The sequence below is a fragment of the Diadema antillarum genome, unplaced genomic scaffold (assembly GCF_040938485.1).
Source record: "Diadema antillarum isolate AM-2024a unplaced genomic scaffold, OU_Dant_1.0 seq00000187_RagTag, whole genome shotgun sequence".
NCBI classification, from domain to species: domain Eukaryota; kingdom Metazoa; phylum Echinodermata; class Echinoidea; order Diadematoida; family Diadematidae; genus Diadema; species Diadema antillarum.
Genome location: NW_027271251.1, coordinates 581,013 through 596,301, shown reverse-complemented (window position 1 = coordinate 596,301; position 15,289 = coordinate 581,013). Strand labels below are relative to the sequence as shown.

Genomic DNA, 15,289 nt, shown 5'->3' with positions numbered 1-15,289 from the left:
AGGAACTCGGGGGATAATGCATCTTGCCTCAGGCCATGGCTGGGCTCTAAACCCAAACCTTCTATTCAAAATGCAGTGCAACAATCCCCCTAGACCAGGTCACTTCGATTTGCAATTTTCTTTGACCATTGTCAAACACATATGAGATGCAATGTTCTAGGATTTCTTTTTCCTGTTTGTATTTTTTACAACCTTTATGGCAGCAAGAGGAAACTCACCTAAACTGCTTGGCCTTGGCACAGTTCCCAAGCCCTGGAAGGTGGGGCTCATCTCTGGACCCGAGTCTTGCGAATGTCCTCTTGCTGTCGGGCCGTATGGTGAACCGATGGTCATCTGGTTGGTTTCATTGTCCACTTCAATAACCAGGTACTTGTCCTCACTGTCTGTACTGTTGGCCAGGCTCTTGTAATCTGACCATCACACAAGACAAATAACCCTGATTGACCACTTGTTGCCTGGTATTCCACTCTACGGCGAGTTGATCAGCGCATCACATAAAATATTGCCATTTCCTTCAAGATTCCCAGCCATCATATTCCAAACAGTGATTACAAGAGATACACCCAGTATGTCTGAGGTCTCTTTTAAGTCCGTAATTACAGAAATTTACACGCATCCATTCTGCACTGCTTGACACGCACACCCAACACACCTTGGGAGATTACTAAAAAAATTTTTAAAATGCACATGTAATCACATATATCAGACAAAATTGGAACTGACTCCATAAAGGGCATTACTACCACATCATTCCTCCACTGGAAAATATTACAAATAGTCCAGAGCTGGTGTGATGCCAACATGGTATCAAATAGAGATACAATCATAACAACTATGTTGGGCTACAAACCTTCAATCCAGTAAAAATTTGGTAAGAAACTACAAATGCTTTAAAAAAAAAAAAAAAAAAAAACTTTTGCTTCCTCATCAAATTTTTGTTTGCCAGCATTTGCATGCAATTAGGAAAGCAGCATTATCAATTTCAACTCAAGGGAGAACACAGCGAGACACAAACCAGGAGGAGTGCCGCTAACAGGGCTGGAGAGACTGGAGGCGGAGGCTAGCTTGAAGCAGAGAAAGAAGCGCTTCAGGATATCTGTCATGTGATCCCTCGTCATCTCACGGCCGATGCGCAGGGCGATGGCGTTTAGGATGTCGACCAGCTTGAAGCAGACGACGGAGCGGACCTGGCTGCCGCTGGGGAAGTTGATCCCAGTGCACGACATGATGTCCAGGAGAGGGTGCACAAACTTGCCAAAGAGGTACTGACAAATTCCAGTATGGTGTAGGAGAGGGGAGGATTATGCAACAGACTGTTGTGACTAGTTTACCAAAAACTGTCTCATCAAATCAAAACAAAAGAAACATAATTATGTGAAATACTTCAAATCTATTGCTGCATGGCTTGGTGTCGTGGCTTGAAAATCATTTGAATGATTTTCTCTTAGTCCAAGTGCACATGCATGCCTTTATGAGTCAAAGGTTTGCAATTCATACCATAATAATGCATATAAATGAAGCAGGAATGCAGTTGAATGCAAATACCACCATATAATCATATTTCTTATCTTTAAAATTTCACATTATCCCCTCAGTTACTTGACATATTCTGTCTCATTTGTGCCCCCTTCTCTTTATGCCTTTTATATAGAACTTGCACTTCATTTCACAAAAATCCAAAGTACAAGATACTACACAAACAGGAACAAACACAAAACACTAACTAAAGCAAAGTCACTGTCTTTAAGCAAAGTCTATGACAATCCCTTTATAAAGTGGGGATCAGGTAGTACTACCACAAGGTTAGAAATAGAAAAACTAAATACATGCACAGCAAAAAGTTTTGTGGCATAAGAAAATTAATGTTTACGAGCATACATCATTTACCTGCAGTTTTTCCATAAGAACAGAGTCTGTCAGGAAGGGGAGAATATGTCTCAGTAGGACAACAGAAGCAACCAGACGACCTTCCAGCTTAACACTAACTTTTCTCTGGACTTTACGCACCTGTCAATCACAAGGTAAAGATGATTACAAAACTTTATCAGACAATGTTGATTATAAAATCCAAGCTCTCATCACAGGTATGGCTTTCAAAACATATTTCCAAGGCAACAACCCTCAATAATGTTCACAACAGTTAAACAAAATATACAGTCTTTCCCTCTAACATAGACATGCAGCATAGATTGTGCATCACAGACTGCAAATAAAACTAAAACAAAGAATATGGAATGGGTATGTATGACAAACTGTAGAACACTGTAAAAAAAGAAGTCATAAGATTGTATATAAGTTAATTATTGTCCTCACTTCCAGTCTAAATCTACTTTTCACGGTTTTAAAATCACTTACCACATAAAACAATTGCACAGTGAAAGCAAGGCTTTACGAATAAAGTACACAGAGAAATTATTCAAATGTAGATGGTCGGGCCCTCTGTCTCTAGTAACAAATTTAATAGCTAAAAGTACTTGAGAAGACCCAAATTAAAGCATGGTCGAGGAACAAAGTGCAGAACATACTGCTGACAGATTTCAAACATGAGAAGAATGCAGCTATTTACCGTCTCTTTAATAAATGGCAAATACTGCTGAAATATGAACTGGTCTCCAAAGAGCAGCGCTACATCTGTCAGACACTTCAGAACGGACCGAGCATTGATGTCTCCTACCACAGCCTTCTTTCCATTGCAGACACTGGATGTATCTGCAAAGTTAAGGAAAACGACCGCAACAACAAAGTATGGTCATTTTCTTTTAGTTGTTTCTTTAATTCATCTTTTAAAGACACATACAGCTGTAATGTGAATACATTATCAGAAAGTAAACATGACAATTCTTGACAGAAACTATCTCTGCAGAGAAAGACAAATTAAAGAAAATCAAACATGACAATCCTTCCATGCAAATTGCTTCTAGGAATGCCAATGCTCTCCATGACAATGAAGAAAGGCTATTTTCCTTTGGAGTAATGCAGGTAGAGCCTTTAGTTTGATATTTGATAAATCTGGTAAACTGAAATCACTCAAAGGCAATCCCACTCTGTTTGGGGTGGTAGCACTATTCCACATGGTCTCCAGATTTATAATTTTCATCTTGACATTCCCAGACTGAATTTTGGTATCAGAATTTGGATGTTTAAGTTTGCGTAGTGCGTTAATGTGTGTATGACAAATAACCTACTGCATATTAATAGAAATCTGGTGGATCATAAGATATGTCAATTCATGATACAAATGTTCATGATATCAAGATGCGCCCCCACACCTATAATTACCCAAACTTGACTTGCCACTTTTTTTTTTTTTTCATTTGCTCTCTGTAGAGTTTTTCTTCTTCTTCACTTTGTTTTTAACTGTAAACAAAAACTTTATATATCAGTATAACACGTGCAAGATGTCCTAATGCTTGTACATTGTCTGCCTTTAGCAAACCACCTGTGCTGGTGACATCACACTAGCTTAGAAGAATATGTGCAGCGTGCACACCAATCAGAGCTAAAAAGGATTTTATAGTGCATTGTCGTATAATCCTCTGAAACCCAAAATCTCCAGAGGCTTTGCACAGGGCCTAGAAGGTTCCAAGAGGCAAAATGTTAGATAAATTCCTGCAATAGTGAGTGAGGAGCCTAATTATTGTAGCCATGACGATAAGACCTACCCATCTCATCCACATCTCCGTCACTGTTGAGAGAGCTGTGCAGAAGCTGCTGGGGTTCCATATAGCAAGCTGAGAGAGCTATCAGTAGTTTTGGAGTGATGTAGCGCACTGTCAGAGCTGGTCCAATGCGGTGGACCAACCACGTGATGCTCTCACTGGCTACTTCACTAAGACTCTTGCCAATGAGGGTGTTGATCTGGTAGAGTTTGGATGACAGCTGTTGCTTGTACACTCTGAAATGATCAGCTGATTTCTGGCTTCCGAAAATTTGGTCTTCCTCTTCTCTGGGTCTGTCAGATTTATCTTTGAGTAAGAGCTGTTGAGAGACATTGTCTTCATCTCCTTGGTCAGATAAGGAGGTCATATTTCCGGAGTTAATTGACAGAGTGTCCGCTTCCCTGTCGGAGGATATTGTGTCACTTGGTTTATCTTCTAAAGATGAGACCTGCTCATCAGATGGACTCTCATTCCCTTTTTTGATTTGTGAGTCTGATGCTCCATTATCGCCACCATCATCATTTTCATCCTCTTCATCACACTGAGTTTCAGAGTTCCCAGAGACGGTGGTTTCTCTTGCACCGTTGCTGTCTTCCTCCACATTTTCCTCATCATTAGCATCCTCTTCATCACCCTCATCACCATCAACGTTTCCAAAGAGCTCCTCCTCCACCGCTATGCCATCTGTTGTCAGGAAACTCTCTCTCTCATTCAGGTTGGTACTCATGGATGGTCCAATGACAGTCAGGCCACAGGTCTGCTCACCAGCAACATCAGTAAACATGGGACACTGTTTCATGCCATTAGTTGCTTCAGTCACAAATTCGGCAAGCTCCGCTAGGAAGGGCTTCAGGCCAAGGCACATGATGACCTGAGACAGGAAGGAATGCTGGAACAGGAGCAGATAGTCTGGAGAGGTGAACTCTGAGTCCAAAAGGTGAGAAAGTGGTGCCAGCAGCCTATCAGTGGCCAGTTTTGGTCCCAAATGACCTGCATACCTGCTGAAGAGCGACAGAGCAGCATAAACTGCGGTACTGCCGTCTTCAAAGAGACCCAGGATGTACGGAAGGAGCAGGTCCTTGCCTTCATCGCTGATGTCATGGGTGACCCTTGACAGCCAGTGCCGGGCTAGCTGCACCATGCTCATGGCCTGGCTGTCGGTCAGGTCCACAGGATGCGGTTCCTCAGCACCAGCTTGGCACCGCTGGCGGTGCAGTTCGCTGAGAAACTGGTACAATGGGGTGAAATACTGGGGGAAAGCCACCAGTCGGGAGTGAGGCTGGAGTAGGAGACTAGGTGAAAACCATGGCAGGCCTTTCTGACCACTCTGGTAGAGCAGGGACAAGTCCCATGGACATGTATAATCTTCATCCTCTCCCTTGGTAACTTTCAGCAAACCCTGTATCAGCTCCCTAATGTGCCTGTATAAAAAAAAAAAAAAAATGAGAGTTAATCCGATTGTTTCTGCAAAGCTTCATTTTGTACATAAATCAGACAAAAGCTAACATTTTGGCATTCATGAAACACGGCAAGAATCAACTTTCTGATGTTTATTCACTTTTGCTACAATATGGGTAATCATACTGGAGTTATAAAAGTGTTTAATTGTGATTTAGTAATTCAGGATTGAAGAGCGATATTTACATTATTCACTGTCATTAAATAACATACAAAGTCCATCAGATGGCTTGAAATCTGCAAGAAGGGTGACTGGTGTTTATTTTTGACCTTAAAATCCTGCCCTGTTTGTACCTCTCATGGAACAATTCACTAACCCTGGAAGGTCCTGTGATTCCGTTCTCACAACTCTCTGCAAATGCCGACACCTGCACTCTAGGCTGGCGTCCACCTGTCGCAGTCTCAACTTTGGCGCGAGGAAGAGCTCTGTGATGGTGCAGGCGAGAGCTACGGTATCCCTAGCAACAAGCTGCTGCCACTGCACCCGATTGTCTGCCTGTAAAGCACACAGATGTCAGTGTTATTCACTTGATAAATACACAAAACTCACAGCACAAATCAGGTAGATTTCTACAATACCAGTACCATGATTACCGTTTCATGTACAGCAGTTCAGCATTGAGTATCTCTTCACAAATCAAAAACGTACTGCTGAACACAAGACTTGTATCTATCCTCTGTGTGCAATTATCTTTTTATTACCACAATTCAAAGTGGCTTGAACTACTACCAGGTAGTCTTGTGTTTGTTTGTTTTTTTGAATTCACTTCTTCCTTCTAATGGTCATATAAAATGAATTTAAAAACAACTAAGTCAACCAAAAGACATGGGACACATCACTTTCAAAGGATTCAGGTCAAGGGTCAAAGGCTGATATTTTGTATTCTTATAAATAAGGAAAAGGCTTTCCAGTAAGTCAATCAAATGTGGAACAAGATTAAATTCTGAAAGTGCACATGCCAGTAATATTGGTCGGACATCTGACTGGATCTCAAGAAGGTTCACACTAAGTGTCAGTTTTAAATACTATATATTATGCTGAATATTCTGCAAAGGTTTTTATTTTCGTCAATTTCGCAAGTCGGGTGCTATTCGCAAATTTAAAAATGCACGTACTCGACATGAATGTGACATGCAGGTATAGATTTCTCCATTCAGTAACTGTACTCCACAATTGGGAATTTAACCACCCATGAAATTGTCAGGAAGTCCCGATTCGCGAAAAATTAGACTCACTAAATACATGACATATACAGTTTTCTTATGCTGCACAGACAAAAAAAAAAACCAAAAACACCAAACAGACAAAAAAACAAACAAGCAAACACTAAAACAAGTTTGGAATCAAGTCATCACCAGGTAATGCCTCTTGCACTTTACAGGGAGGAGGCATAAAAAAGATGATTTTCCTAGGATGCTACCACTGAAAAACTCACCACCTGGTGCTGTTCAGGCAAACTGTGCCCCGCTCTGGTGGTAAAGGAGTAGAGTGATTCCAGCTGATTGAGAGCTGAAAGGGGCTCATAGCCGTCGGGTAGGGCGATTGTGGCTAGCTCTGGCCTGACTTGCCTAGAGTCCATGGGTTGATCTGTCTTGGCCCTGGTAAGGACAATGTGGACACAAAATGAACTGACAGATTAATCTGTATGCGTCCGAGTCATGAAGGTGGCTCTTAGCTGCAACCAGATTCTACCCCAAATAAAAACAGAAAACAAAACAATAACAAAATCAAACATTTAAAAACGGATGCCTGTTAGTGTATGTTCACACTCTTGCTATGGTTTTATGAAGGTCATTGAATTTTCCTACACTTTCAAATCTGATATCAATTGAGGATATCGCCAATACGTAGGTGCCGTGTGCAGAGCAGCGTTTTAGATGCATTATGGGATAGCTCATGGGACAAATTTGCCCCGGTTTTGGCTGCACATGCACTTCCATCACGCTCTGTCTTTATAAAGAGGTATTTTTTATGGAAGATTTCTTCGCTTTCCATCTTGTGACCAGCACATTGAAGCCTTGCAGTAGTGAACCATGACTGTAGTGACCACAAATCAGCAAAGCTTAGACACTTTCAACTCTTTTAAGCTGAATTATAGCCACGAGAAAGAGGGCTAACAACGGAAAAGCAGACAAAGAACTCCATTGAATTGTATGGGAACTGCGGCTCGCATGAGACAACCGGAAGCGAACAAGGGACCGAGGAATCCCACAGTGCACCTGTGACAGAGCTCTCCAGCATGCGCAGGAGTTTTTTACGTCATTGGCGATAGTGAGAATTACTTCATTATTTGCAGCACATCAGGACATGCAAATTTGAATGGATAATATGCTTAGCCCAGCAAAAAAACAACAACAAAAAACAAGGTAAAGCTAAACGACATCTCACATGCATATTAACATTTGTGAGTATAGTGTTTTTAATGTAATTTTGTTGACCTTTGAACCTTTGACCTTTTCGGACTTCATCAATATTTAACCCTAATCCCACCGGGTTTTTTGAGGGACTTGAAACCACGGGGGGCCTTTGTGGCCCCCCCTTCAGATCTCGATCGTGGATCGCGCGATCCTAGCAAAAATTTGCACCAAGGTAGAGGCCAATGTAGTCTACAAGACTGTATAGTTACATTTTTCACATTTGAATTTATGTATATTATATTAATTAATTTATGCTAATTCATGCAAAAATGTTTTGCCAATAAATAAAAAAATAAAGCTCCAAGACTTCTAATTTTTGGTGAACATATTCTTTTCAATATCCTCAGCAATAATATTGAAACAAAAATTTGGCTTCATAATCATTTCTTATGTATTTTATTGTTTATTGAATTTCTTAGGTATTTCCTCATTTTGTACTTTTTGTTTTTTTTGTTTTTTTTTCATCAAAATTTGTCACAGAAACTTTTTAAAGCATTATCAGGCTAAAATAGATCATTATCAGCCATTGAAAGTAAAAATATTCATTTTATATGAATGAATTGCAAAAACACAATTTACATTGGATTTGTACACAAAATCATGTTTTTGAGCAATTTTTGGGTTGACAAATTTTTTTCAAAGGGGCGTGGCTTCAAAACGGTATGCCCGAGAGCGACAAATTTGGTCTCAAAAGTTACATGATACTTGAAAGAAAAAAGTCATAAAATGTCGCGGCAAGAGCATCACGCGTTGCGGAATAATCACGCAAAACGTCGAGGGGAGGGCCAAATGCCCCCCCCCGGTGGGAATAGGGTTAAAGGATTACTATGATTAGTGGATAAAGTTCATTGACCTTTTGACCTTTGATCCTGTCTGTTTTAATTTGAAGTACTCTACTTTATGAAATGTGCTCCTTGACATGTGAATGTCCAGACAGGATACCTGAAAAATGGTAGCTTTCTGATCGGGTTCTTGCTCAGCTGACTCTCATCCACCATTGAGCTAGGTATGTTCTGGCCCTCATTGTTGAAGGACTGGGATCGGTTGCGAGACAGGCTTATCTCCATAGCAACCTCGGTTGCTTCAATTGCCCTGTCAGTTTCAGCAGAATTCTGTTTGGAAGAAAAAATAAATCAATCAGAAGTCATTGCTTTTTTAATTGAACAAGACTTGTGATGCACTTTTATCTAAAAGTACCTTCACTTTTTTGAAATCGTCTGTGAAAGTTTTATTCTGAACAATACATCAGTTGGAATGAAGTTGTAGTCATCCACCACACTATGCATGACTTAATACTGGATGAGTCCTTTCCAAAGAACTTTGTCACGACATCCATAATGATGCACATCCTTTCTTTGAGCCATTATCAATAATTATTAATAGCAAATATATTACAGTATTGTGGCCAACAATGAAATAAGTTACAGAACTGGGACTTCCTGCATTAAACTTTTTCCCTGAAAAAAAAAAACAACACCTCAGGTAGATTTTTAAAACAATTATTTCCTGTGTGAAGACATTTGCAGAATCATGGTAACCCCAGTTTTCAGTTCTTACCAGAGTTTTTTTCTCATGTTAAATGTTTTATGCAACAGGCCTCTCGTAGCGTGGGGAGACATGGGTGGCCCGATTGAATCCATCCTCATTTGCTGCCCAATGGGCTACAATCGAAAACCACAAATAATGCCTGCAGCAAATACGTGCATCGAAATTTACGCTTATCAGCGACAGTCGACTCAAGTAGAGATTTTTCCGTTGTGCGAGTACTCACATAGGGATCAGTGATTAAGCTGTACGCAATTTGTTTTGGAGATTCTTGATATTCCAATCCAGGCCAACCTTCCCATACCATTGTATTCCTATGCTACCAGGTTTTAAAGGTACTTTCCCACACATCCAATACACTCACCAGAACATTGTCCTTGACATTAAGGGCATGTCTATTTGCTGCCCTCTCTTGTTCACTAGTGCCATCAGGTCCTTCAGAGCCTGGTAACCCTTCCTGTTCAGTAAGCTTGGCTACTTCATCATCCTGGGTCGTCATGACAACCGAGGGTCCAACATCCAATTTGGTGCGGGGTCGCTCTATGGTCGGGGCAGCCAGAGTCATGTAGGGGGACGGTGAGAAGCGCTTAGGGTGGGGGACGTTGAAAAGCTGCACCACACCATTACTAGCTGGCTGAGTGTGTTGGTCGACCACACAGAGGACGACATTCTTGGCCCTTACTGCTGCCGGGCCAGACAACTTTGAAAGAACAGAGGAAAAGTTGAACAGATGTTACTAAAATTTGGTTTTAACATAATGTTTTTCTTTCCTTCAACTTTCAGAAAATTTACAATGAAAAAAAAAGTCCAGAGATGCACAGACAAACATTATAAAGAAACTAGATAAATCTATAACAAATGAGATATTAAAGTGATGTCATTTTCCTCACAAGTCTCTCATCAACTCACACATAAATCTGAACTACATTTCCTTTGTTGAGTGAATGAAAAAAATGATTATTTATATCCTGTGCATCAACACACTGTAAAGTTGTAACAACCTAGTAATGACAACTTACATTTTCAAGGGGGAGAAATAACATTTGTACATATTGTTGTCCATAATGGCATCATTAGCTGCAGAAGTCTCTTTATCTAGCAATTACGGCACTTGTGTGTTCTACTAATATTGCTTTCTGTTACTCAATCCACATTTATATTTGGAAATGGATTCCTTTAATACTAGCCTTACTGATATCAGACCCATCAAAATATACAAATACCTTGTGGCCAAAGGTCAAGTCAATCCAGCGGTGCAGTCTCTCTGACACATATGGGCTCTCCAGGACAGCCCTATGCTTTTCAACAAAATCTTCAGGTCCACTACACCAGCTGGGCACCTCCAGGTCAGACAGGTCGTCATGGATGGACCTGAAAATGTCCGGATCAGAGAAGAACTCTGGGATGCACTCATCAGGGGTCCAACTCTGCAGCCGCTGCATGCTGGCTGGGTACTCATTTGGCACCCATACTGACCGTACGTGGCTGCACAGTAGGGACTTGGCTGTACGGCGTGCCTTGTAGATGTAGTAAGTGATCTCCGAGAGAACATCTGAGATGTGATATGGAACCTGGGCTGCAAGACCAGTCTCTTCTTCGGTGAGGGCTTGCATCTGAAGGGCAGAGTCGTATGTGAAGTCTAGCTGGTCGTCACCTTTGTTGAGCCTGAACTTGGACTTGGAGAAGTCTCGGTAACCACCGTCGGGTCGCGTGAAGTCCATGACCCACGGCATGACAGGGTGGTGGTTGGGGTTCCCCATCTGGCGATTGGCCAGGCGATTGAGAATCATCAGGTAATCATAGTTACTAACCTGGCCCATGGCCCACTTCTGGACAATCTCTGGCAGAGACTCCATGGTGGGTCTCTTTTCCTTGTGCCCTGTCTCATCCTGGATTGCCAACTGGGTTTCATCTTCTGCTGGAAGTCTACCACCACCTGTATCACTCTGACCCTTGAAGGGTACTTGACTTGATTCCTCAGCTTGACAAAATGAGATAACATCATTCAACTTGGGACCACAAAACTGCACCCAAAGTTTGTCATTGATGGCAAAGTCTGAGAGCGATATGTTGCCACACGACATTCCAAGACGGTGACAGTGGGTGACTGCCTGCAGCATTTGGTAGATGACAAAGAGTAGCTTAGCACTGGAGTTGCCAAGCATGGCTGGGCTGAACATTGTGACATCATGGACAGTGTATTGGTGGTGTGGTTGCAGCAGGAAGAATGCTTCCCGTGTCCTGACGGCACAATAGACAGGGACCAGGTTAGAATGATGACCATTTGGTGGGAGCTGAGAGCAGCTTAGAGTTCTCCCTGCCACAGACTCTCCTCCCCCAGTCTCTCCTCCAGCACTGATGACTGGACAGCTGTACAAGTCACTCACTAAGCCAGAGATGCTTCTCCACTGCACCTGAATGAAAGAGGACATTGCAAGCATAAAGCATGACAAATAAGGCAGAGAACTGACAACTCTTGTCTTGGTGCAGTCTTTCCATTAAACTTGTCTGTGCATGCTATCTACCATTAGTATTTACAGGCCTGCATTTCACCACGAAAAATAAGAATTACCACACACTAGGTTATTCTTTGAACAAATGGAAGAAAAAAAAGTACACAAACAGAAAAGGTATAATTCAGTGAAATGGACAAGGATAACAGGTATAACGAGATACTATGACCTAATAACATATCCTTTAGGATACTGCAGGCAAAGTACCTGCATCACATGTCTATATTGCTCACACAGGAGCACCCCTATAGCCATTCTTCTCTGTAGGAAAAGTGCAAAAGGCTTTAAATACCTCTATTGTACAGGATGTGTGAGAATGCTATTCCATTGAATCCTAAATATGTCTCTGTATATTACATGACAGACATTCTTATTTTGACCCACAGTCCAGAGGCAAGACTGATAATCATATGGTTCACTAATTGTTGAATAATTTTACCATCTTACAGTGAGTGTCATGATTCTAGTTGCTTTACTTTCCTATTTTCTATACAAACACTCTTGACTTGATCTTCTCCCAAAAGATGTCACTTCTGAGTTTAGAATGCAGCAAGACTAAAATGGAAATGGAAGGATTTCATAGTATACCGCTTCAGAGAGTGAATTATGAAACCGGTTGAGAGTGCATGGGCGCCCTCGGTAAGCCCCCTCCCATCCAGACTGGTAGATTTCCATGGCAACAGCATCCATGTACTCCATGAAATCTACATCAGACTTCATTACACGTTCCCCTGGGATCTGAGGTAAGCTGAAGAGAGAAATTGGATACCTTGATTAATTATGACGTGACGCACAGGGGAAATTCTGCAGTAATGAGTGCCTGACATACATGTATCACTGGCTGAGACCACATAGGTCTGCAATTCTATGGAGTCTCTGATAATCATGCACATTGCTTCTCCACAAATGTGAATGTACACCATTCCATTACTGGTATATCAGTTTTCATACTCAACTTGGATGCAACTAATATATCCAAATTTGAAGCAAAACAAAGTGATCCCTAATAAAAGGTGGGACCCACCTTTTATTAGGGATCACTTTCGCTTTATTTGGATATCTCAGCCATTTCAAATAAAATTTTCATCGAATAAACATTTAAATCCTCTTTGAATTGTACGTTTTTTTATATTTCATATAAGTGGTTTCATATTATTCTGCAAAAAGTTAAAATCTGAATCCCTTATCTCAACCAAAACTATACCATCCATTCAAACGAGACAAAAACAGGAAAGAACGTGAGTTTAAAGGGAAGCCAAAGCGGGAGAGAGAGCAAGAGTGAAAGAGGGAGTAGGATATATGCATTGACTTAAATGCAAATCTTACTCAGATATTCCACGAGCTGGCAGGTAGACTCTGGTGACTTTGAGTTTGAGCCATGGTCTTGCTACTCTGGCAAAGAGAGCACTCCTGCAAGACTGCGTCCATTTAGGAATTCCAGACTCAGCCGATGGTAGAGTGCCTTTACTCTGAACATGGCTGAGCCATTTCTCATGAACCTGTGAACATTGAGACTTTCAGCCATTTATTTCTCGACACTATATTATGTGACAATAACCTTCCTTTTGATGAATCATAATATCTTAGATGTTTGTTGTACACAAATCAGACATGTCAAAATATGAAATACAAAAGTTAGAATAGGCACACATGTTGTTTTGATATCTTCATTTTTTTCTCTCTCTCTCTCCATGTGTATTTCCTGACATATGTGTGAAAATGACATTTAACATGGGATAATAATGCCTTACAAATTAATCCTGTAAAAATTAGTTTGGGAATATTCTGGTCAACATTGAAAACATTCACTTGTGAGGATAAATGTTAAAAAGCAGTCTGTAAACACCCGTTACATTGAACAGGTGTCAGACGGTTGGAATCACTAGTGATCTATCTTACAAGTAATTTAAAGCTTTCACTCATAGAATAATACACAACTGTGTGACAAATTGCAAGGAAAGACTTGTAATTTCCATAGTGAGTTGCATGACAATATCAGATATTAGGGCAGATTTAGTATATAATTGCAGGTACACTGCACTAATGAGTGAAAGTAGGATTAACCAATCTTACCACAACTGTGAAACTCTCTCTGTCAAGATTCTGCTGAATCTGAAATGGATCTATGTTGAGTTGACATGCCACTTGAATAACATCTTCATCATCCATTTTTCAGCAGTCCACATCACCCACCTGCAACAAAGTGAAAAAAAAATATTATGAATAATCCATCTTTTTTTTTTTTTCACCAGCAGTCAATAGCACTCTAAGACCCCGCGGCCGAGCCCGGCCTTTTCTCAGTGTAAACGCAAACTGGGCCAAATGCGCGGCCAATTTTAGTCTGGCTTCCAAACCCTCTGCCCGTACTGTTTCGTTATTCAGGATATGAACCCCCTGAACGTCGAAAACTAGTATAGTTTAAGGTGGTTTTGTCCTGCAAAGGATTTTTCCTTCGGCAAGGGCCTTTGCCCAAACGGCGACTTCGTCGCCACGGAATCCAGTTGGCAAAGGGTCTGAAAACCAGACTATACCAAATTGCGTTTGTTTACAAGCAGAGCGCCACTACGACAAAATATTGAAAGGTTTGAATTAAAAGCGCGGCCAAGCCCGGCAGTGTAAACGGACAAAATTGCGGGGCTCGGCCCCGCAATTGAGCTGGGCTTGGCCGTGGCTCGGCCCAGCCCCGCACTGTAAACGGGGTCTAAGCAACAATAATTAACTACTTGCATATTCCAAGCATTCAATGGTGATTGTGGAGCCAGTGCTAACTAGGCATAATTACTCTCATCTACATCTGTTACATTTACAAGGCAAAAACACCACATTTTTAAAACAAATCATTAGAATGGTACAACAGCATCCTCATTTATTAGTTTTAAAAGATATAGTAGTGGTGAGATTTTTCTTTCCGTTTCTTCAGCAGGTCAGAGGAAAGTCTGGCTAATAAATGAAAGTAAATTTTCTTTTTAAAAATCAATTCATTGTAAAAATTTCTATACAAAATTTGTTCTAAGGGTCCTGCAAATGAAGTTGTATTAAAGGACATTGTTTCACATAAATTGCATAGTGCATGCAGAGACAATATAGCATCATATCCAGAATTGGACTTTGCTGAGTACCGACGTAGACGTAGACAAAGGTAACTAATTTTAGACCAGACCCTACTAGTTACAAATCCACCTTTATTTTACACTATTTCCATGTTATAATATAATATTTTCTTTCTAGGTTAATAAGAAAAGGTACAGCTTACAAAAACACACCACATATAAGTTGTTTATCATGCTTTATGCAGAAAAGAAAGGCAGACCACTATTGGCTAATTGATTTATTTCACTTTATGATACTAAGTTTAAATTACTTTAGATGAGTATTAACTTTTTACAACCACAAGTACAGGTCAAAGAGATTTCCAGTGAGAGAATCAGGATTAGATCTAAATTTATCTCTCAACCCCGTGTCCAATTTTACTATTTAGACGAGGATTTTTTTTTTTCATTTTTTCTTTTTTTTTTTGTTCCCAGCCAGCACTAAATTGTCTCCTACAGACTCCTAAGACAAAAAAGCAAGAAACATGAATAAATATATGGATATATTACTGACATCAGCACAATGAATATCTTATATTAAAATATAGGTTACATCTATCGTTACCTAAATTTGATAGCTATGCATACAGAGACATTAAGGCTTGGG

At 40.6% G+C, this 15,289-nt stretch overlaps 1 protein-coding gene across 1 annotated transcript in view; it reads right to left on the bottom strand.

Moving 5' to 3' along the window:
• Positions 1 to 13,762, bottom strand: part of LOC139728618 (WD repeat-containing protein 81-like) — a 29,493-nt gene extending 15,731 nt beyond the window's left edge. Inside the window, exons 1-13 of the mRNA XM_071639560.1 lie at positions 13,667 to 13,762; positions 12,920 to 13,092; positions 12,182 to 12,341; positions 10,304 to 11,494; positions 9,445 to 9,780; positions 8,478 to 8,647; positions 6,554 to 6,716; positions 5,435 to 5,613; positions 3,663 to 5,080; positions 2,567 to 2,709; positions 1,888 to 2,007; positions 1,016 to 1,265; positions 219 to 410 (exon numbers count right to left, since the gene is read on the bottom strand). Coding sequence (XP_071495661.1) covers positions 219 to 410; positions 1,016 to 1,265; positions 1,888 to 2,007; positions 2,567 to 2,709; positions 3,663 to 5,080; positions 5,435 to 5,613; positions 6,554 to 6,716; positions 8,478 to 8,647; positions 9,445 to 9,780; positions 10,304 to 11,494; positions 12,182 to 12,341; positions 12,920 to 13,092; positions 13,667 to 13,762 — 4,591 coding nt within the window. The remainder of the gene's footprint in view (positions 1 to 218; positions 411 to 1,015; positions 1,266 to 1,887; positions 2,008 to 2,566; positions 2,710 to 3,662; positions 5,081 to 5,434; positions 5,614 to 6,553; positions 6,717 to 8,477; positions 8,648 to 9,444; positions 9,781 to 10,303; positions 11,495 to 12,181; positions 12,342 to 12,919; positions 13,093 to 13,666) is intronic.
• Between the last annotated feature and the right edge of the window lie 1,527 nt (positions 13,763 to 15,289).